This window comes from Aotus nancymaae, unplaced genomic scaffold (assembly GCF_030222135.1).
Source record: "Aotus nancymaae isolate 86718 unplaced genomic scaffold, 86718_ANA_hifiasm-v0.15.2.pri h1tg000063l, whole genome shotgun sequence".
Taxonomy (NCBI): domain Eukaryota; kingdom Metazoa; phylum Chordata; class Mammalia; order Primates; family Aotidae; genus Aotus; species Aotus nancymaae.
In genome coordinates this window covers 440,241-463,908 of record NW_026988477.1, presented here as the reverse complement: position 1 = coordinate 463,908, position 23,668 = coordinate 440,241, and the positions used below count along the sequence as shown (strand labels likewise).

Sequence of the window (23,668 nt, the reverse complement as noted above, 5' to 3'; positions counted from 1 at the left end):
ACATGTGATGACGGCTTTGCTGCGGTTGGTGGCTGACTTTGTGCGCTTGTACTTTGAACGTGTCTCAGCTTAAGTCTCTACTGCAGTACATGTATTAACTCATATTAACACATGCTGTTTATGGTTCTTGGTGCTATTTTAGGGCATACGGGGCCTGAGGCCAGAGGGGGCCATGCAGGGTTCCTCTGTGTGACTGCTCCTGTGTCTGTATCCACCCCACTGTGGATGGCCTGTGGGTGGTCCAGTGAGGGCGTCCCGGGGGAGGTCGCCGCCAGCACCCTCATGCAGGTGTTTCCCTGGGTGCCCAGTGGGAATGGGACCGCCGCGCCTTGCGCCGGCCTCCGTGGACACTGCCATGCAGCTCCCTACTGCCTCGGAGCGTCCCCTCTGCCGTGCCGGCCACTCTCGGTGCCGCCGCTCCAGCGAGCAGATAACGTTTTCACTCGGATTTGCATTTTCGTGATTTGCGAGAAGGTCGAGCACTTCTTCACATGCTTATTTTGCTGTTTGGATGCCTTCCGTGAAGTGCCTGTTCACATTCCCAACCGTTTATCTACTGGGCTGTTTGTCCTTTTGGAAACAGGGTTCTTTGGCCCGGAGACAAGCCCTTGCCGTGGAGTCGACATGATACCTTTTTCTACGCGTGGCCTGCCTTTTACCTGAAACAACTGATATCCTGGTTTAGCCATTCTGCTCGGAAGCCACTCGCAGGGTCACGTTGCCTGACAGCTGGGCGTGGCAGCCGCTCTGGGTGCCGCTGAAGGGAGAGATGGACCCTCCCCTCTTAGCTTGAAGCCATAAGTGGGCCTGGTGACCAGAGTTGTGTCCTTCTGGATGGGGGACTGGCAGCTTTTGGCCTGTGGCCTGCTACCTTCCCCCAGGACAGACGCAGGAAGCAGCCCGGCCTACTCCTGCTTGCTCTCTTCCTGTTTCACTTGGGTGTCAGACTCCGAGTTCTCTTTCTGTTTACTTTCTTATTTTTTGAGACAAGATCTTGCTCTGTTTTGCAGGCTGGAGTGCAGTGGCCAATCGTAGTTTATTGTAGTCTCCTCCTCCTGGGCTTAAGTGACCCTCCCACCTCAGCTCCAAAGTGGCTAGGACCACAGGCGTGTGCCACCATGCCCAGCTAACTTTTTAAAATTCCTTTTCTTGTAGAGATGAGGCTCTCTCAGTCGACAGTCTCTCCCTGTGTTGCCCAGGCTAATCTTGAACTTCTGGGCTCATGGGGTCAACCTGCCGTGGCCTCCCAAAGTGCTCGGATTCTAGGTGTGAGCCACGGCGCCCGGCCTCTTTTTAATTCTGATGTCAGCGGTTACCCTTCTGTTTCCAAGCTCCTTGGGTTTTCAGCTTCCGCCTGATTCCTTACAGCTGTCGTTTGCACAGTGATCAAGCAGCCCTTTATAAAGTAGCTCTTGTTTCTTCCTTCAAAGTGGCTCTGCCAGAGTTTTGGAAGGAAGTGGAATTAACTGTGTTGTTAATTTGCTGCTTTTAATTAGTGGTTTCATTAGCCTATCTTATTTTTAAAATAAGAAAACTATCCATGAAATGAAAACTCCCGTTAAAGATGACTGAGGCGTCAGAACGCTTACGAAAGGGTCAGAACGTTTTGATTGTCAGTCATGAAACGAGGGAGGGGCTGCTGCTGTCACCTCTGACGTGAACACAGCAGCCTGGACTGTTCCTGCTGATTGTGTTAAGAGAAGAACCAAAAAGAAACATTCATATTTTAAAAGACAAAGGAGAAGAGTTTGCTGGGAATATACTCATCCATCTGAAACATGTAGCAAAATCAGCTAAAAAACTATTACAGCTATTAAGCTGACCTTACATGTGATCAAGACATACAAAGTACAGCTGCAATAACCAGTTAGAAAATGCAGTGTCAGCTTCATCAGTAAAATCCGTAAATGCCTAGGGATATTTTTAAAGATTTTCTATGTATAAAATTTCAGACTGCACACACACACAGAAGACAGTGAGCAGTCTCCAGCATTTGGCCTTGTTCTCCACACGCGGGTTGTCCCGGAGCAGATATTTCAGTAGAGATCTTTCAAAGACAAGGACTCTTTGAAAAACAAACCACAATATGAGACCTAAAAAGGTAGTTATAATTTCTTTTACCACCAGAGTACCTAGAAATAAACAACAGAAAAACGAGTGTTCCTTGTTAACGTGGAGGGAACTATAAAACTGATGAAAGAGGTTAAAAGTTAAGTTCATGGAGAAACTCATTATTTGTCTGAGTGAGAAGCTCCATTACTTTATTTTCCCCATATTTGCCTGTAAGTTCAGAACGGTTCCCATCAAGATCCTCGCAGGACTTCTGTGTGACTGCTGGTCCTGAAGTCAGGGTGGAGGTGGAGACCCTCAGAGTTGTAGCGGGGACTGTGCGCGACTGGGCCGTGGGGGTTGCCCGAGCATGGGACGTGGCCGCCAGAGGGGACGCTGACTCAGGTGCGCTGAGGCGGTTAACGAGTGGGGCAGGGAGTCTGTCATGTGTGTATAAAGTTCAGTTGTGAGACTGGGGTTTTAGATCAGTGGTTAAGAGGGATTGGGACAGTTGACAAATGTTTCGAGAAAAGGCAGGCCTGCACTTGCATCAGGGCACGTGACAAATGCTGGCTCCATTCTGCAGTCAGGAGAGTGGTGCCGGCCGCACACTCGGAAGATATTAACCCACTGAACCGCACACGGTGCAGGGTCGATTTTAGAGTAGGCGAAACATATTTTACTATGGCTAGTATTTTAAAAAATGAATTCCAGAAGACTTAAAGTATCAGTACAAAATACTCCACTATGGGTGAAAATGCTGGAAACTGTTTTTTCCAGTCTCTAATGAGGAAGTTCTAGAGTAAGACACAGACTCAGAAGCCATGAAGGAAAAGATGGACACCGTGACTTGTTCAGATGAAATTCAAAAGTTTTATATAGTAAGAGATATTAGAAACAAAGCTTTAAAAACTTGATAGGAAAAACAAGGTCTCACTATATTGCCCAGGCTGGTCTTGAACTCCTGTTCTCAAGCGATCCGCTCGCCTCAGCCTTCCAAAGTGTTGGGATTGCAAGTGTGAGCCATGGGGTGCCCATAGAATACACCATTGATGTGAAGTTGTATGGGTGCCCGTCCGCTGGGAAATGCAGAGAAGGGTGGAACACCCCAGCAAGAGCAAGCCCGTGCTGCCCCAGGGAGTGCTGGGCCCAGGCGGACGGAGACTCACGCATGTTTCAGCGTCCTTTGCACTGAACATCTATCTGTGTACTGCCTCTGCTTATAGAAAAGATAAATACAGCAGAAGAAATAAGGTGTATCTGTCTGAAGTGGAAAGAATTCCGGAACATATTTTTAACTAGAAGAAAGTAATAATCACAGAACCGTTCAGTGTCCTGCCATCTGTGCAGACTAGAAACACACTCTTGTCTGTGGCCCACGTCTGCCTGGACGTTCACGAGAAGGAGGCGTGGGCAGCTTAGCCGTGGTGGCTCCGGGGTTGGACTGGGATCGTGGGTATGTGGGGGCAGGTCTCACACTGTGTATTGTTCTGTGGCCTCTGAAAATCTTTTGATGATTATTCTATGTGTTTTGTGGCCTGTTTATTGAATTCTCCCTCTCATGACATACTTTGAGCACCTGAATCCTCACTAGTGCAGCACCCAGTGGGTGAGCCCTTGCCTGAGTCTGCACCGGTACAGCCACGCTCCAGTCCCCGTGTGGAGACAGGACCAGGGAGCAGGAGTGGAAGTCCAGAGTGCGTCTCTGGCCCTGCCTGGACCGGCACATGGTCACCCCACACACCAGCCAGGCCCGGAGCAGGCAGGCGTCCCCACCCGCGAGCGTCTCTGGCGTGAGCTGCCAGTGCGTGTTCGAGGTTTGTTCTGGATCTGTCATCTGCCACTAAAGGATGTAATTGGTGTCTGTTTTCTGTTTGGGTTCCCGCTTCGACTGTGTGGCTGATCAGATGGACGGGGAGTCTGAGGAAGAGCAGGAGTCGGCCGACACCGGGGAGGAGGAGGAAGGCGGCGACGAGTCTGACCTGGTAATCCCCAGCGCCTCCTTCCGCGTCTGTGCTGAAGTGGAGGAGGCGCAGAGACACCGGCATCCTTCAGTGCTTTACCCAACCCTGTGCCTGAGCACTTCATACACCTGCTTCGAGCTGGTCATGGCGATGGCCGCAGACAGTCCCGTCCCTGGCAAAGCCTCCGGAGAAAGATGCTGTGCAGAGTTGCAGCACAGGGCCGGGCCTGGCACGGGGCTGCCCCCACTGCATGCTGGGTGGGTGGAATTGAGGGGCCTGTGGACACTCTCGGAGGAAAGGCTGTGGAGGGAGCTGGTGTAGCAAGGACAGCTGTTTGGGATTCTGCTGCACAGGCTGGATTTGAGGTGTTTCGACATAGAACGGACAGAGCTTTTTGGTGGCGAGGACGGGAGGAAAGAGTGGTCCCGCCGTGTCCCTACTAATGGCTGTTATTCATGGAGGAGGGTCCAGATCAGAGTTGTGCAGCCTGGTCTGCAGGAATTGGGGCCTGGAAACGGGGAAGAGCAATGAGTCGCTGGGATGGGGCCTCAGGAAGCCCCAGCCTGTGACGGTTCCATAGGGGAGGAGAAGTTGGCTTGTGTATCTGGGGAGGAGCTCGGCAAGTCGGGCTCACACGAATTGGGAAATGGTCTGAAGCAGGAGAAGTGGCCCATGGTGTGACCCTGGCACACCAGTGAGCGGGAGGAGGACTTGGAGGGGCCGTGGTGTTTGACGATGGAGGTGTCTGTCTTTGCGGGGTGGGGGGCGGGGGGCGGGCGGCGGGCGGCGGGGAGCTAGATTTCCAGCAGCAGCGACTGTGGGCGCAGCACTTGAACACGTTGTTCTCAAAAGTTTTGCTGTGCGGGGAGCACCGGGGAGCCAGGGCTGTGTGTGCCGCAGACAGTGTTCCCAGTACCATCCTCACAGGGGACCCAACTCGCAGCAGAAGGCTGCCCAGCCACAGAGCTTGTGCAGGAACACGTTCAGGGGGTCGGCAAGGCCCGCGTGCTGCAGCTGTGCCTGCCTTAGATGTCCCTCTGTCCACTGGAAGCAGGTACTGTGGCCTTCATGTGGCCTCCCGTGGAGGGCAGGGGCACCTGCTCTGCATCCGTGTGGGACGTGTGGCATGGATGCCCTTGCTGCACTCAGACTTCAGAAGCAGGTGCTTAAAACACATCTTGAAATATTACAAGTTAATTGTACCTCCGCCTTGTTCTCCGTGTAGATCACTGATGTGGGTATAGATTCTGAAGCAGATTGCTTATTCATTGTTCTTTCTTGTGAGATGAACGGACGCTGATGAGCGGCCATGGATCCTTTCCCTAGGCTTCTTTATTTAGATCCTGACGAGAACTTTCCAATTTACTTACTCTTTTCTTTTGTGTCAAATTCAAAGAAGATTTATAAAGTTCATTTTAATTCTGTTTTTGGTTTTGCATTGCCTCTAAAGGGACTGAGCTTAGAGAGGTGCTTAGGAGAAAGCACAGGGTGCCTTTAAGCGTGTGACCCAGGAAAATGTCTGCAAGCTAAACTTGCTGCTTAGTTGGAGATCAGGACGTAGCCGGCGTTTCGTTTGCAGGGAAGCAACACTTGCAGTGATCTTGCCTGCCCTGGCTTCCTGTGCCCCGTGATTTATGTGCCTGCCCGTTTGGTTCTCCAGAGTTCTGAATCCAGCATCAAGAAGAAATTTCTCAAAAGGAAAGGGAAGACCGACAGTCCCTGGATCAAGCCAGCCAGGAAGAGGAGGCGGAGAAGTAGGAAGAGGCCCGGCGGTGCCCTGGGTAAACACAGAGGGCATGCGGGCTCCACCCCCATCTTGTGGGGCTGTCTCGGGGACTGCCTGGGAGGGGCACGGGGCCAGGAGGTGAGGCCCCCCTGGGGTTGGGGTGCGTAGGATTTCATTTGAAAAGAGGGCTCCACTGTTTTAGAAAATGTTCGAAATGACTTTGTTAGAGAGACTCAGGTGACTGTGAAGTAGTTCCTTCTGGAAGATGCAGTCGACATGGACTTCATTGTTGTTGTTGTTTTTAAATTTTTATGTATTTATTTTTGAGACAGGATCTGGTTCTGTTGCCCAGGCTGGAGTGCAGTGGCATGATCTCAGCTCACTGCAGCCTCCTTCTGGGTTCAGGCGGTCCTCCCACCTCAGCTCCCCAAGTAACTGGGAATATAGGCATGTGCCATCATGCCTGGCTTATTTTTTTGTATTTTTTAGGTAGACATGGGGCTTTGCTATGTGTCCAGGCTGGTCTCAAACTCCTCAGCTCGAGCGTTCTGCCTGCTTTGGCCTCCCAAAGTGCCGGCATTACAGGCATGAGCCACTGCGCCGGCCCCGACTTCACTGTTGAAGGCGAATCATTCGCTGCCTGCATGGGCGATCGGAAGCTGTGGCCTGCACGGACAGCTTCCACGTGGTGGGCAGGAAATGGCCCTCAGAGAGCCACCTGCGCCTCAGTCAGAGTCTCCTGTTCCAGAGCGACTCCCGTAAATCACGCGTGAATGTGGGAAGGAAATCTCCTCAAACCCCGAAGGGATGCAGCAGGTTTAGGGGGCCAAGGCCGTTGTTTTTCAGCTTGACTGAAGTACAGTTGGCATACAATAAAATGTACAGAAATAAATCACAAAATTTGACGAGTTGTAACGTGTTTATGACCTTGAATCCATCACCACAGTCAGCTGATCGGTGCCATGAGTGCCTCCTGTCGCCCCGGGTCCCTCCTGCTCCTTGATGACCTGGCCCCTTCCCTGCCTCCAGGCAGCCGCTGGTCTGCTGTGTGTCAGATTATTCGTTAGTGCTTTGTAGAATTATGTAGACATCTGGCTTCTCTAGGCATAATTGTTTGGAGTTGCTGGGCTGTCATATGGCCAGGAGTTTGTTTCTGTCCATTGCTGAGAATTGTCCCATTGTGTGGCTGCCCCACAGTCTGTCTGTCCGTGGGCTTTGGGCTCTTTCCAGCCTTGGGCTGTTAGAAACAAGTGGCTGTGAACATTGTGTGCAAGTCTTTTTGAACAGGTGCCTTCCTAGATGTTGCCTAGCTGTCTGGGAGCGGAACGGCTGAATAGAGTGGTGTGTGTTCAGCTCTTCAGGAAGCTGCCAAGCTGGTTTCTAAGCACTCGTCCCGTTTTATATCTCCACAACAGCGCATGAGCATTCCAGTTCCCCTGTGTCCTTGTCAGCACTTGTTAGGGTTAGTCTTTTTAATTTCAGCGGCTCTGTGGATGTGCAGTGGTGTTTCCTTGTAGTTTCAGTTTGCTTTTACCTAGTGAGTAACGAGACTGTACATTTTAGCGTTCATTTATTTTCTTTTGAAACCTGTCCACATCTTTGCTTACTTTAAAATCTGGTGGTTTTTCTTCTTGTTGGTTTAAAAGAGCTTTTTAAATATTCTGGATGTTTTGCATGTATTTGTAGCTAGTCTGTGACCTGCCTTTTCATTTTCTTAATGCTACATTTAGAAGAGCAAAAGTTTTTAAAATTTCCTTGAAGTCTAAGTTATGAGTTACTGTACTTCCTGGTTCATACTTTTGTGCTCTAAGACATCTCTGCAGACCCAGTCACGGAGGTTTTGCCCCATGTTTTCTTCTTGACATTTTGCGGGTCTGGTGCCTGCGTGCCGGTTCGTCCTGCACTCGGGTTCGAGTGAGCTGCGGTGCAGGCCTCTTCTTTGCACTGGTTGTGCAGTTGCCATAGGTACCGCTGGCTGAATTGACTTTTCTCCTCCTGTTGACAGTCAGTGTGGGGCTGTTCCCGGACGTTCCAGTCTGTTTCATTTATTTATTTGTTTATCCTTATACCAGTGTCACAGAGCGGCAGCACTTGGTTCTTTTTCACAGTGATTTTGGCTAATCTAGATTTCCCAGTGTAGAGTAGGTGTGTTAACTGGCAGTGCCTCCCTGAAACAGAGAGGGTTGCGGGAGGCCTGGGGTGAGGCAGTCACCGTGGAGGCTCCTGGAGTTTGAGGGTGGAGGATGTGAGTGCCCCTCCCCGCCCCGGGAGCTGCGTGTGCTCCTTCGGTTGTGTTTCTTTTCACCTCAGTTTATTGATTCAGATCATAACACCAGATTTGGCTTTTACTGTTGGCCAACGAAAGCGTGTGTGGAGCCCAGGCTGAAAGTTGTGTTTGGGGTAGAGATTGCACCTCTGTCATCTTGGCTACAATGTGCAAAATGCGTGCTTTTAAATGTTCACATAGGAGTTTGAATTTTATTTCTTTATGATTTTTTTAAAAAAATCTTTTCGTTTAAAACTATATGAAGTGTATTCCTGTTCTTCAAGTTGGTGATGGTGATTTCTCAGCGGTGGTTGACTTTTGCTGTCTGTCTACGATCTAGGTGGAGCATGTGGCTTGAATGAAAAGATGGGTTACCATACCTCTTTACTAGTGCTCATTTATAGAAATAAATGTCATTGAAATAGATCCCCAGAAGCTTGGCTGTGAAATGTGGGCGTCCACCCTTTGCCGGAGTTAGATGTTACCTGGTGTAGGCGCATACTTTCACAGGCCTCCGCAGTGAAATACCCTTGTGATTACAAATACCCAATTTTGTACATTTCCTCCCGCCCTCCTGGGAAGTGTGGACAGGCTGGCCTGGCCACCACTCATGTGTCCTTGAGGGCAGAGGAACCCACAGAATTGTTTGCACCCGCCGCTGCCCTCGCTGCCAGCCCAGGGGTGCCAGTTCTCACAGCACCCTAGCTCCTCCTGTGGGTGTCACGAGCATACTGTGTCTACTGGGGTTGACACCGAACCTTTCCGGGGCCTCCCTGGGTGCCGGTGCTTTCCCTCTGACGCAGATTTCCCCGCAACACAGCCCCTTGGGCCGTCTCTTTAGCTGCTTTACATCTGATCTTTCAAATCCCTAAGTTAGATTTTTCTGTTTTATTTAAAAATAATCCACAACATAGGAGTACCATGTTTTTATCTGTTTCTTTGATTATTTGATAGCTTTTACGAAGTTGGTATAGTTACAGAGAAAGATGTACTGACACGTGGATGCCTTTGTTTCTGTCTGCACAGCGTCTCTCCTCCCCCATGAATATTATGTCTAAAAGGGGGAATCAGCAAAATAATATGTGGGAGAGAAATGATAGTGAAACTGGAAACTGGGACGGCCTAAGCGGTAGTGGGTTTCAGCTTGTGGTTTTGAATGGATTAATTTGAAGTAGTCCGTTTCCTGGGGCCTCAGCCCGGCTGCCCTGTGGCATCTGGGTGTGTGCGGCCGCCCGGGCACAGGGTGTCTGATGTGTGTGCATTTCATACCTAGGTTCTGAGCCGTATAAGTCATCTTCAGGAAGCACTGAACAGACAGCACCAGGAGACAGCACAGGGTACATGGAAGTTTCTCTGGACTCCCTGGATCTCCGCGTCAAAGGAATTCTGTCCTCACAAGCAGAAGGTGAGACCAGGCACCATCTTGGTCCTTTGTATTCAGGACTCTGTCCTCTCTGTTGGCACGATGCCCCCTGGTGGACCCTAGTAGAAGATCAGGTTAAACGCCTGTCTTCCAGGTGAGGTGTAGACAGGACAGGGCGCGTTTGCCGTGTCAGGGAGTGCAGGTGAAGAAACAGAAATCATGGAAACCCTCCAAGAGTAAACTGCAAAGCCCAAGCGGGGCCCGGCCGCGGCAGTCGTCTGCCTCCCACCGTGGGTCGGGCGCGCTCTGTGGAGGACCGCTCGTGGCCAGGTGCACTTCCTCCCCGGCGGCGGCTCAGCACACAGGGACGGACTGTTGAATAAGGTGTCTCTGGTGGTCTCTGATTGGCTGAAACGTGTCCCTGGGCAAAACCTTCTATCAGTGAAAAGTAGCTAATAGCTGTTTGATTATTTGGGAAGATGTATTTGAAGCATGATGTGGAGGAAATGAAAAGCCTCTGTTTACATTCCACACAGATCTTGCTGGTGTGGCATCGCATACGACTGTAGGGGTTTAGTGGGCCATTTTAAACGACAAATTAACTAGCTTTTTAGGGTTTTGAACACTGAGGAAGGTTTGAGTCATGTATGTAACCAACCTAGGAAATGACATCGTTAGCTGAAGATAGAAACCGTAACCTTGTCCGTCAGGCAAATGGTGATTTGTTTTCCTCTTGCACCAAATGGAGCAGAACCCTCCCTGAAGTATCGTGAAGTCCTCAGCACAGTCGCCCCACACTTTCTTTCTGGATTAAGTATAACGCGGAGTTTTCCAGTTTTCTGAACTTGCTTTTAGAGTTAGAGGTCTCAGGAAGTTACTTCGCTTTACGTAGGAAGTAGTATTTCGTTTTATCGAGTCGACTCCTGCTGTGGCGGCCTTGGGCGTGCTGAGTGGCAGGAGACGGAGGAGCTGGCACGTGAGGGCTCTGCCACCTGTCGGCGTTCACCTCCCACCTCCAGTAAAAGGGAGGACGGTGGCCGTAGGGCACGGACGGTGCTGGGCTCAGGGCCGGATGGTGAGCTCCAACACAGAGCCGGAGGAGGGACAGCAGCCAACAGGGGCTCCTCAGCTTGCATGGCACTTCACACATTGACCCCCAACATTTATTTACCTGTGTTTGATCAGCACCAATTGGTCAGTCGGCGACTGGCCCGCTCAGCCGTGTTCTTGGTGTAGAGAATCAGCATGTGGAAGAGAGGCGGCGTCACCCACTGTGCTGGTGCTGGCGTGTGGCTCGGGACCCCAGGGGAGCAGCGGTCAAGTGGCGCTGGACAGGAGGGCAGGAGCCGGGGCCCTGGGAGAGCTAGGTGGCGCGCGGCTCAGACGGGACAGGCGCGCCCGGCCCGTGCGGTGTGCTGAGCCGGTCGGTGGGGGCAGGCGATGCCTTTGCTTGTGGCTCATGGGCTCGTGTCCAGGCTTGAGCCTCGGCCCAAGGGGAGAATACGAAGACGAGAAGTCCCCTCCGTGTGCATTCGCCTCTTTCCCCGTGGCCTTGCTCTCGGCCCTGCCGAACTGAGCCTGAGTATGTAACCAAGCAGCAGTAGGAGGCCGAGGGTCTGAGCCTGGGAGAGGCCAGGAGCCCATAACCATGGCAACGTGGGCTGGGGCTGGAGAGCCAGAGCTTGGTGGAGGTTGATTGCTTGAGGGTTTCTTAAATCGTTTCATTTGATGCTCCTGGCAGTTCCTCACTGTGGGAACAGAAGCGCTCCACGTCCACGGTGGTGTCTGAGCTGCCGCAGTGTCATCCGGGTGTGTCGGTGCTGGGTTTTCACCTGTCTCGTCACAGCCTCTCGGCCGCCGTTGGCCGGCACTGTGTTAGAAAGTCATCTCACGGCCTGTGTGGTTTTGTGTCTGTTTTCTCCTTTTAAAAATCAGGTTGCCGGGCAGGATCACCTCAGAGGCCTGCCCAGCTTTAAACTTGTAGTGATTCGAATTCAAGTTTCACTTCATCGTTCTCCTGGTCTTTAGGGGTACGGGCGATCCAGAGGCGAGGGTGGGACCTCGCGCAGCCCGTGATTAGGACGTGCCTCTGTGCCAGAGTCGGTGACGTCGGGAGGCTGCCTTCCTGCACAGAGAGACCCGTGGATGGCAGTGAGTGCCATTCACGTGCTCATCGGCTCTTTGCACAGATTTGGATTCTCTCCTGGCTGTGACCGGTATCAGAATACAGACAGGCTAGAGACCAACAGAAGTGACTGTGGGTGACTCAGCCTGGGTGTTGTTAAAGGATGAACGAAGGCACAACGCAGTGTTTAAAGGGTTTCCTTGAGCAGCGATTTATGAACTGGGCAGCTCCAAACCAGAAGCATGTTGGGAGCCGCACTGAGGAAACACAGGAGGAAGGCTTTCAGGGTGGACACGGAAGCCAAGCCCAGAAAGCACCCGATTGGTTCATGGCGCACTTGTGTCATTTGTTCCGTCCTGCTGGAAAGACCCTAGTGACAGAGATGGGTTGGCAGCTTCTCAGCGGTAGAGCTTAAGGCTTACTTTTCTTTACTAGAGGCATTTGCAAGAAGTAGCCCAGGATAGGCTTTGTTTTCAAATGAAGCAAGGTCAGGATGGCCTCCTTGGCTCAACTGGCCTTGTCTGTTCATGGATTCTTTAGCCCTGGTCTCTGTTTTAATATACTTCAACAGTGTGTTTTTAGATGTGAAAACAAGAGTTAATTATTTTTAATTCAGAGTTAATAGTGAGTATTTGAGACACCAGTTCACTGTCTATTTCTGCTTTGACTGTTTAACGAGAAAGAAAATGTGAATTGTGATCTGACTTCCTTTGGGAGCAGCACGCACTGTAGCCCCTTGCCATGCTTGAGGGTCTTCCTGGCAGCTGCCTCCACCCTGCCTCTGCCACTCACCAGCCTTGGCCTTGCTGGTCTCTCCCGCCCCCGGCTAGGGGCAGGGTGTGGGGGCAGCAGCCCTGGCTATGCTGGGACGGGCCCAAGGCCGCCTGTTGACCACAGCTCCGCTGCAGCCTGCCCTGTGGACGACGCTGTCACTGTCAGCCCCATGTTGAGCTCTCTTTCTCCTCTAGTTTATCTTTCCTTGTTTTCCCTGGTTCTTTCCTCCTTCAGTCTGATAAATAGGCTCTGTGGACTATGGCAGTAGGTGACTGGAATTCTAGATAATAGATGAACCGTTATTAAACCCTTCCAAACTGATTATTTATTTATTTTTTTTGGTGGCTGCCATTTTAAAACCAAGTAGGAAAACAAGATCTTAAAGGGTAATTAATTCGCTTTTTTTTGAAAACCAGAAGATTTAGGAGCTGCTACGAGAGGTACCAGCCTCTGGCTTTGGAACTTGTGTCCTGGGTCCTGAGAACCTGAGAACACAGGTTAACAGGTGCCTCTTGAGACCCTGGCAGGGGGTTTGTTAGTTGGGGAGGCACAGGCCACTCCTTCATGTTGCTCAGGTGGTGGCCGTCCGTGGGCCTGTGGGCACCGCCCAGCCCCACAGCCACCCCCCACCTCCCACCCTCCTTGCAGGGCTGTTTGTGCCTAGGTAATCAACTGCATTGCTTTTATTTCCTGGCGTGGGAGAGCACTGTTGAGACTCTATAATCGATTGCTTTCTAGATGATTCTTTTGAGGTCAGGCCTGCCTGAGCTGACATGTGTCTGTGTGATGTTAGGGTTGGCTAACGGTCCGGACGTGCTGGAGACAGACGGCCTCCAGGAAGTGCCTCTCTGCAGCTGCCGGATGGAAACGCCGAAGAGCCGAGAGATCACCACTCTGGCCAACAACCAGTGCATGGCTACCGAGAGCGTGGACCACGAAGTAAGCACGTTTGTTTTCATTTAAAGCAACCACGAGAAATGGGTGAGAAAGCCCAGCCCAGCAGCGGCCCCCCAGCCCCCTCCAGTGAGTTGCGCTGCATGACCAGGGAGCGAGCCTGAGTGGCTTCTGCACAAAACCAGCCGATCAGGTCCCAATACTGAAATCCCAGGAGAGCTTATTAAAAAGGAGGCTTGTGTAGACACGTTTTTTGAATGAAAATATCCTGTTATGGCCGGGCGCGGTGGCTCACGCCTGTAATCCCAGCACTTTGGGAGGTTGAGGTGGGTGGATCACGAGGTCAGGAGATGGAGACCAGCCTGGCCAACATGGTGAAACCCTGTCTCTACTAAAAGTACAAAAATTAGCTGGGTGTGGTGACACACGCCTGTAATCCCAGCTACTCAGGAGGCTGAGGCAGGAGAATTGCTGGAACCTGGGAGGCAGAGGCTGCAGTGTGTCGAGATGGTGCCAGTGTATTCCAGCCTGAGTGACAGAACAAGACTCTGTCTCAAAGAAAAAAAAAGAAAAGAAAGAAAATGGCCTGTCGTGTTTCTCTTTTATGATCATGGTTTTGTCAAGGTTTTTCCTACCTTGCAGTAAATCAAGTGGGTAGATTGAGGCAGGAGAGTCACACTAAGGTGTACCCAGAATTGTGGTTCCCTGCAGGGCCGGGCCTCAGCCACTTCCCTCCCGTCACCAGGTATCACAGACTCAGGGTTCACCGTGCCCCGTCCCTGCTGCCTCTGGAACAGGAGAGGGGAAACAGGCAGAGCACAGACGGAATCAGTGTTTTCTGAGAATTTCTCCAGTAGATTTCTTTCAGCTCTTAGAGCCTCGTGACCATGGCTGGCCATGGCGAGGGGCCAAGCAGGAGGGTTGTCGGCCCCAGGCTCTGAGAGGCACCACACGCGGTCACGCCGCTCAGGTGTCCGGCTGCCCCGGGCTTGCATTTGCTGCAGGCCAAAGTCAGCTCATGGGCACGGGTGTCAGCCTGTTGCTCCATTGAGTTTCCTGGTCTTTGGCCAGCGGAGCCATCTTCAACTCGATTATTGAGTCTTAGCTGCATCTTTTAGAAATTAATGAATTATGAACAGGAGCAGCCGTTCATGTAGCAATGCCAGGCATCACTCCAAGCCTTTGCATAAGTAGCTCTTCCAGGTGTCATGGCAGCCTGTGCAGCATAGACCGTTGCCCGGACTGTACAGGTGAGGCCTGTGAGAGCGGCCATGTGGCGCACCAGACTCACCGCCCGCTGTGGAGAAGGCAGGAACGGAGCCTCATTCCAAAGGTGGAGCCCCACCACTGTGTCGGGGAGCACAGGCAGCAGCTGGGTGGAGCGATAGCAGGTTAGCCCACGGCCCTCACCCTGGCGCCTGTTAGCGTGGCCAGGGTTTCTGATTCAGTAGGTCTGGCCTGGCTGGGAGTTTACCTTTCTGAAGTGTTCCCGGTTTCTCCTGATGCTTCTGGTCCAGGGACCACGCTTGGAGGACCCCTGGTTCTCCTCCTCTTCTCCTTCCCCGTGGGTGTGAGGCAGGTCCATTCGACTTGTGCTTCCCTGTGACTTTACTATCTGTGTCTCCACGTTTCCAGCTCACGTGCTTTTCTTAGACTCCGAAACCGGCGCTGCTTCTGTCCTGTCCCAGCCTGGCTAGGCGACATGTGCTTCAGCACCTCTCATCCGCACACGTGCGCCCGGCGGGCTCCCCGTGTGATGGCTTTTCCCACCTCTGAATGTTCACGTCACTCGCCACGTGTTCTGCCACACTCGGCCCTCCGCAGAGCCTCTCGTTTGCTTTCAAAGAACTTTTCGTAGTGAAAAGTGAGGGCACGGTTAGCCCTCGGAGTTCTCGACTCAGGCTCCTCCATCACCGGCGTGCTCTCCCCACCCTCCTTTCTTGGTTTTGAACCACTTACTATTTTAAAGCACACCCCGTTTTACTACTGAATAACGCAGTATATTTCTATTAAGAACAAAAAGGGACCATTTTCTCACGTAACAGCAATGCATTTTCACATGTAGCAAAAATAACAAATTCCTATTATTATTTGGTGCCCATTCCGTGGTCAAAGGTCTGTTAACAAAGTGGCTTTTCCTTTTTTTTCCCTCTTTCTAACTGGATCCAGACAGGTTCCACTCATTAGATCAATCTGCTGCAGTGTCTCTTAGGTTTTGTGTGTTTTTTAATCCAAAACGTTCTCTCTGTCCCTGCCTCTTCCCATTTGCCACACTGTCGACTGCAAGAATCTGGATTCCGGATTCTGGATTTAGCTTGTAACTTGCTGGTGTTGTTAAGTCATTCGCCTTAGTTCCTGTAGCCTGAAAGTTAGAGCTGAAGCCTTGGTTTACATGTAAGTACCTCAGATTTTTACTTCATGACTTAATTCTGGTGAAAATGCTCTGGAGTTTCGTGTGCTGGGAGTGGTGCCAAGAAGGCCCTGGATTTCTGAGGCGGCCTCCTGTCCGCCCGAAAGCTACACTGTCCTTGGTGACCACTGCCTGCATCCATTGTTTCATTCAGAGTTGCAAGATGGTGATTTTGCCGTTCTGTCGTTCCTCCGGCAAGCGCAGGCTAGAATTTTTTGGTACGGAAAACTTCCCCACATCTGCTAGGGCTGTTTAGTACCTCTGAAACAAGCTTCAGCTGGGTTGGCAGAATAAACAGCTGCTTGTTAGTAAATGGGTGCTCTAACAGCCTCTAGCGGCGTCCAGACGGCTTGATTTTGCTTCTCTCCGTCCCCTCTCCACCTGCCTTTCTCCCTTCGCATTCTTAACGACTCATGGTCTTCTCTGAGTTCAATGTGTGCTAAGTTTTTTTGTTTAAAATTAAACACAGGTCCCTTATTTTCTTGAGGGATGGGGTTTCGCCATGTTGCCCAGGCTAGTCTTCATCTCCTGGGCTCAAGTGGTCTTTCTGCCTTCTTTTTCTGCCTTATCCTTCTGCTCTGACTTATTTTTGGATAGAAAACTCAAAATAATAATGAAATTAAATGTAGCTCCAGAAGACCATACAAAACAAACATTGGGCCGAACAAATCTGCCTCAGCTGAGCTCTGGTAAACACCACCAAGGTTGAGAAGTGGAGCCTGGGGCGCTCCCCGTGCCTGTCCCCATGTGTGATCTGCCCCGGCTCCCACAGCGCCTGCTTCCGGTGTCAGCTTCACCTTTTGAGTCTGTAGCTTCACCTGCAGCACTGCTGCCCGTCTGTCCTTCAGTCTCTATGCTGTTCATGGTCCCGTCTTTTTCGTTCAGTGTATCTGTTGAGCAACCCACGCCATTGGAAGCTTCGAGGCTCCCATCATCTGGATTCTGCGAATCCCACACTCAAGTTGCAATTCGGCAGGTTCCTCTGTGTTTCTTGCAAAGCTTGGAAAGGCTGGGCGCAGTGGCTCATGCCTGTAATTGCAGCCCTTTGGCAGGCTGAGGAAGAAGGATCACTTGAGTCCTGGAGCTCAAGATCAGCCTGGGCAACACGGGGAAACCCTGTCTCTACCAAAAATGCAAAAATTAGCCGGGTGTGGTAGCAAGAGCCTGTAGTCCCAGCTACTCAGGAGGCTGAGGCAGGAGAATTGCTTGAACCTGGGAGCTGGAGTTTGTAGTGAGCCGAGATCGCGCCATTGCACTCTAGCCTGGGTGACAGAGCAAAACTCTGTCTGAAAAAAATAAAAAAAAAAAATTTGAGATCTGAAATGAATCGGTGAACATTTCTATTGAATGTCATGTTGGCCTTCAGAAAATTTCGGGTTTTGGAAGATTTTGGATTTCAGATTTTTGGATTTGGGATGTTCAACCTGTTCTCTATTTTTGCTGTACGTTTTCTGTGGTCAGATATGTTTAGATGTGCATAGACTTCACGCGGCGTCACATCTGCCTGCAGCGTTCCCTGCAGTCATGGGCTAGAGAGGTCTGTAGCCCAGGAGCAGCCTTGGGTGCCGTAACCTGAGTGTGTCGTGGGCTGCGCCATCTACGTTTGTGTAAGTGCAGCCTGTGATGTTCAGACTCAGCAAAGTCACCCCGTGACACATTTCTCAGAACACACTCTGCTGTGAAGTGACACGTGGCTGTATGATCATCTCTCTGTTGATATATTTAGATTATCTCTAATGCAATTATTAATATAGCTGGAGCGCAGTCTAACATCTTAATAGTTTTTCCATTTATATCATCCGTTGCTCCTTTTTTTCATTTTTCTGTGTTTTTTTGGTTTTTTTTTCCAGACATAGCTTCGCTCTGGTTGCCCAGGCTCGAGTGCAGTAGCGGGATCTCAGGTCACTGCGGTCTCCGCCTCCTGGGTTCAAGTGATTCTCCTGCCTCAGCCTCCTGAGTAGCTGGGATTACAGGGGCTCATCACCATGGCCGGCTAATTTTTTGTGTTTTTAGTAGAGTCAGGGTTTCACTGTGTTGGCCAGGCTGGTCTCAAACTCCTGAGCTCAGGTGATCCACCCGACTCGGCCTCCCAAAGTGCTGAGCTTATAGGCGTGAGCCACCATGCCCAGCCTTTTTCTGCGTTCTTTTGAATTTAAATTTTTTATGATGCCTATTTATTTCAGTATTGGCTTTATTATTCATACCTTTTTCTAATGTTTTGAGTGGTTGCCCTGGAGTGTGCAATACACGTCTGTAACTTACGGCAGTCTACCTGCAGTTCATCATTATGCCGCATAACGTAAAGTGTAAGAACCTTATCACAGTGCCGTCCAGTCCTGTCTTGCATCTTGTTTCTGAATTTTAATTTTATATATGCTAAAACCCTACAGTGTATTGCCTATTATATTTGCTTTAAGTAGTTTTTTTTAGATTGATTAAACATAAGAATAGTTTATCCTTCGTCTTAAACATATCCTGAGATCTTTATTTCTCTTATCCAAGTTTTTATCTTTGTGATATTAGTATATTACTTGTATCTAAAGACTTTCTAGTAACTTTTATTTTTGGTAGCACAAGGCTGCTGATAATGAATTCTCTCAGCTTTTGTCTGTTTGAAAAATTTCTTCTTTTGCCTTAATTTTTCAAAGATGCTTCCAGGGATATAGAATTCTGGGTTGGCAGTTCCCTACCTCCATCCCTCAACCTCCTGGGTTCAAGCTTTTCTCCTGCCTCAGCCCCACAAATACCTGGGACTACACACTGGTGCCAGCACACCTGGCTAATGTTTGTATTTTTAGTAGAGACAGGGTTTTGTCTTCTTGCCCAGGCTGGTGTTGAACTTCTGAGCTCAGGCGATCCGCCTGCCTGGGCCTCCCAAAGTGCTGGGATTACAGGTGTGAGCCACTGTGCCTGGCCCACTGTGTTTCTTCAGCCTCGTTTTTTTTTTTTTCTCTTAAATTTCTTGTACACACGTTAGATTGTCTGACATTGTTCCACAGCTCTTCAATGCCCTTCTGTTTTTTTCTCTTTCAATTTTAGTTTTAGATAACTTATATTGGCCTTTAAAATTACTCACCAGTTCTTCTTCCTTGTTGAGTACACTTATGCGCCAGTCTAAGGCATTTATCTATGGTACTATTTGTTTCTGGCGTTTACACTGATGTTCTTGAAATTCCTGGTCCGTAGTACAACATTTCAGTCATCTCTGAGTGTGCTTCTGTTGACGTTTTTCTCTCTTGATGGTGGGTTCAGATTTCTCTAGTGCAAGACTTTTCAACCTCAATATTTTTGATGTTTTGGGCCTAATAATTTTCGGGGGCAAGAAGTGGCTTCTCTGCTCATTGTCTGGTGCTGAGCAGCATCTCTGGTCTCTGTCGACTGTTGTGACAGCCATAAATGTTTCATCTGTGCCCCAGGCCATAAGGTCCGCTTGCCCTCCCCGCCAGCCACAGTGTTCCGCAAGACGAAGGAGCCATGCAGGCCTGGCACCAAGGAGGCTTCTCCTGGTCCCCACCTTCCCTTGTCTCCTGTGAGCACCCAGGAGCGAACCAAGGAGAAGAGCCAGCAGTGGGGCCAGCTCCTGAGGCTGCCACTCCCAGGCTGTGTCCTGCTGCCTTGTGCCTCTCCTTCCTGGAGTGACTGTTTTGTTTGCTTTCCTTAGAGTTAATGATCGCCTCTTTATATTTTGTTTTCTGTGTACTTGTTATCAACTCATTCCCAAGCTGGTGGAACTGCACATTTTTGTATATTCAGACGCGTCGAGTTGCTGGAGCACACATTTCTGTTTACTCTTGTCTTGGTGCATAATGTTGAGTTCTCGAGACATGTTGCTCAGAGTAACTGTTCTGAGCTTTTCAATTCTGAAATGTTCTCTCTCATGTAACGGACACTGTGGCCCTCCGGTTCTCCCCTTGGAGCTGCCTCTGTCTTCCCTGTCTTTTCTTTTTTTGAGACCGAGTCTCACTCTGTCACCCAGGGTGGAGTGCAGTGGCGTGATCCCTGCTCACTGCAACCTCCGCCTCCCGGGTTCGAGTGATTCTTGTGACTCAGCCTCCCAAGTAGCTGGGATTGCAGGCACTCGCCACCATGCCCAGCTAATTGTTTTACATTTTAGTAGAGACAGGGTTTCACCATGTTGGCCAGGCTGGTCTCAAACTCCTGACCTCAGGTGATCTGCCCACCTCGGGTTTACGGCTGTGAGCCATCACGCCCGGCCATCTCCCATGTCTTTGAGTGTCCTCGTGCCGTGTCTCTCCCAGCTCTGCTCTGCCTGCACCTCTCTGCTCCTCAGAGTCCCAGTCGTGCTCGTTGCCTTTAGTCTGTCTCTCGTCTTAGCTCACCACATGTGAGCCCTTTGCTGGATGACGTGGTCTTAGCAAGGAGACGAGGGTGCCAGGGCACCTTGGCTGCAGCAGTGCTGTTCCCACCATTGGACTTTCTCTGCCCATACTTGCTTGGGCAGCATGGGGCAGACAGGGCGCCGCTGGGCAGGGAGGGAGCGTACCCATCTGCAGACCTGAGTTGTACTGCAGAATAGCTGGGACGAGTCACAGGTGACCCAGACATGAAGGCTTTTGTATCTCACCCAGGAGCAGGGCCCACAATGGATCCTGGATCTGGTTTAAGCCATATCCAAGGAAGAGGAAGGAGAGTAGGGCATTCCCACAGCTGATGAAAGGCCAGCCCAGGACAGCTCACACCCCCGTGCCCTAAAAAGCCCACCGTGCAGAGCCTGTGGGCACTGGGTATTAGATGGTGCTGAGAAAGTGCTACCTGTGTTCTGTGTGATCAAGGTTCTAAGGTTATGTGGAGCATGATTTGTTAGCAGTGTATGTGGAGTTATTTATGGCTAAAATGAGATCATTTACCCTTAGGTACTTTAACAAGTATTCCAGCACACCCCTCCAAGCACAAAAGGTTATAGGGGATGTCTTTAACAAGAATGGAAACTATTGGTAATTTTTGAAATAAGGCACAGGCACATCGGGATACATTTTTGTCTCTATTTTTGAAAGTTTTCGTTTTTCTTCCTTTTTTTTTTTTTGCGATAGACTCTTGCTCTGTTGCTAGGGTGGAGTGCAGTGGCACGATCTCGGGTCACTACAACCTCTGCCTCCTGAGTTTGAGCAATTCTCCTGCCTCAGCTTCCCAAGTAGCTGGGATTACAGTCGCGTGCCATCACACTTGGCTTATTTTTGTATTTTTAGTAGAGACGGGGTTTCACCATATGGATCAGGCTGGTCTTCAACTCTTGACCTTGTGATTCTCCTGCCTTGGCCTCCCAAAGTGCTGGGATTACAGGCATGGGCCACCGCGCCCGGCCTGAAAGTTTTCTTAATAGAATATTTAATAAAACAGTGAGACACTAAAATAACAAAAATCCCTTTTGTAGCAGTGGGTTTGTGTGGAGAGTGAGCTGTGTAGCCACCTTTGCAGAGGGTGACCTCTTACCTGCACCAGCTGGGGCGCCTGGCTGCACTTGGACCTCATCTGAGGCTCCAAGTCGCCTGCTCCGTATTTCCACCGGCTCAGCCCCCGTCTCCGGAGCTGGGCCCGTTCTTTAGCCTTTCCGGGCTCTGCTGGTGTGGAGCTGCCTGCAGACAAGCAGGTGTGGGTTATCTCTACCTTGCCAAGTCAGTGCCCGTTTCAGCTGCTTTCTGTCCTGAAAGCACCGCCCCTGGCGCTGGGCTCCTTTCTTCTGTTCCATCCTTCAGCGTCCCGTCAGCCGTTCGTGAATCCCGTGCCCTGCCCTGGCAGAGTTGGGGTACCCCTCCCACCCATGGTGACCTCAGTGGGACCACCCCAATGCCTTTTTTTCCCCCACCTTGTTAATGGATTCTTTATCTCTTTTTTTCTAACCCTAACTAGATCCCATTGTCGTTTATTTGATGTTTCCTTCCCAGAACGTCTCCGTCCTTACGTTCTCCTGCCATTCTTCCTGGCCCCCCGGCCCCCCAGCTCTCTTCACTGTGTCCTTGTTACGCAGTACAGAGCCAGAATCATACAGCGTGATTGTGTAAATAATGCCTGCTGATTGTAAAATAATCCAGATACTGCATAGATGCGTGAAGAAGAGAGTACAAATCACTTCTTTTTCTGAATCTGAGGGAATCGTTCTTAGTATTTTTGTATGTCCTTCCAGACTTCTATGTATATAACCATATTGAATTTTTGAAATAACTTGTTTTTCCTTTAATGTAAACATTTTTCAAAGTCAGTAGCGACAAGTCCTCTGCAGCCTCAGATCCTGACCAGGCGTTCCTCGTAGAAGCATTTGGTGGTGGTGGTGTGGAGGGGGCACTTCTTCAGGACACACATGGCCTGCTTCCACACCTTTCCGGTCTTGTTCCATAGGCATGTGGTGATGCCCAACTGGCTCTTAAAAAAATCTCCTGGATGATTCTGATGCAGCCTCATTCGGGCATCAGGAAGTCTCTTGCTGGCTTGAGGGTGGACGCCTTCCACCGCCTGGCCATGCCCTGCGGCCGCTCTTCCACAGGTGGCGTGCTGCCTGTGCCTCCTTTTCTGTTGTTGCAAAAGCTTGTGCACTTATTCAATTATATCTTCAAGTGGAGTCTCAAAAAAGAATGTGTATTTGTAAGCTTTTTGATTCATGTCTCCAAGTTGCTTGCCATGAAGTTTGGACAGAACTCGAAGTGATGGTGTGTCCATCTCTGCAGACCCCACGGACACCAGCTTTGCTGTGTGCCAGGCCAAATGGGAAGAATGTCAGAGGCTTTTTATGTTGAATTTCTCTGTGTCATTTACTTTGGGGGCCATTTGTAGCTCTTCTTCTGTGAACGGCCACTCAATCCTTTGCTTACGTTCTCGTCGGGCTACTTTCTGTTTTCTTACTGGCTGTCAGAGAATTTTCCAGAGCAAACCAGTAAGGCTTGTCCGGCGCTGCAGAGCGCCATGGCATCTTGGGTGCCCTCAGTGCTTCCACCTCCACAGGCGCCCTCAGTCCTGGTCTTCTCAGCACCCTCCAGTGACCGTGTCCCGGGCTCTGCGTCCTGCTCCTTGCCCTGTGCGCCGGACAGAGTCCTCTGGCTGCCCCGGAACCCGTGGGGCTCCCACAGATTGATTGCACTGTTGCCCACTGCTGGCCTCTGGTGGTCTGGACTGTCCTGGTTGGTGTATGTTCATGTTTCCTTGACACCCAGCCCGGAACCCCTCTCACCCCGACACCTTCCTTGACTTCTGCCAGAGTTGAGTAGCTGGCCCTCTGATAAGTGCATGCAAGTGGACGTGGTCACGCCCGGCACGCTGGATCTGCCCGGTGACTGCCGTCTTCTGCTGGTTGTGCAGATGATGGGAGTTTCCTTCTCTGGGCTCCCTGTCTGTCCTCAGTGCTGGTGGGTGTGTGGCAGGGACTCCATAAGTGCTCTCAAAGCCAGGCTGGCCTTGCAGGGCTCGGCTCGGTCAGCTCACGCCTGCTGAGAAGCCCCCGTGTGCCTGCACTGCCCAGCGCCTGTGGGGAGGGAATGCCATCCTCTCGTGACTTTGACACTGACTACCAGTCTTGTCTGATTGCAGTTGGGCCGGTGCACAAACAGCGTGGTCAAGTATGAGCTGATGCGTCCATCCAACAAGGCCCCGCTCCTTGTGCTGTGTGAAGACCACCGGGGACGCATGGTGAAGCACCAGTGCTGTCCCGGCTGTGGCTACTTCTGCACAGCGGTAAGAGCGCAGCCTGGCGGCCTCTGTGTCCTCCGCAAGACTCCTGTTTGGTCACTGGTGCTGGTTCCTGTCCTGTGCACCTGCTGTCGGGTGCTCCAGCGGCATGGCCCAGGTCTGGTGTCCATCTGGAGGTCTCCAGTGTGTCACAAACCCCTTACCTCTGCTCTCAAGCCCCAGAGCCTTAGACACCCTCACCCATATGACCAGGATGGTGTGACCCGGGCTTCTGAGGGTGTCTGAGGCAGTGAGGCTCAAGAGTGGTGGTGAGGGGCTTGTGACCCACTGGAGACTCCAGATGGAGGCTGTACTGAAGACACTCACCCCCATGACGAGGCTGTACTGACACTCACCCCCCATGACGAGGCTGTACTGACACTCACCCCCTACATGACGAGGCTGTACTGAGGACACTCACCT

The 23,668-nt window shown here is 50.9% G+C and overlaps 1 protein-coding gene across 7 annotated transcripts in view; it reads left to right on the top strand.

Moving 5' to 3' along the window:
- EHMT1 (euchromatic histone lysine methyltransferase 1) overlaps positions 1-23,668 on the top strand; it is a 236,509-nt gene that overhangs the window by 146,224 nt on the left and 66,617 nt on the right. For 6 of the 7 annotated variants that reach the window (XM_064366037.1, XM_064366036.1, XM_064366035.1 and 3 more), the window contains 5 exons: positions 3,957-4,034; positions 5,674-5,794; positions 9,279-9,410; positions 13,061-13,206; positions 23,108-23,251. In XM_064366037.1, coding sequence (XP_064222107.1) covers positions 3,957-4,034; positions 5,674-5,794; positions 9,279-9,410; positions 13,061-13,206; positions 23,108-23,251 — 621 coding nt within the window. The remainder of the gene's footprint in view (positions 1-3,956; positions 4,035-5,673; positions 5,795-9,278; positions 9,411-13,060; positions 13,207-23,107; positions 23,252-23,668) is intronic. The other variant, XM_064366038.1, reaches the window with a different exon arrangement.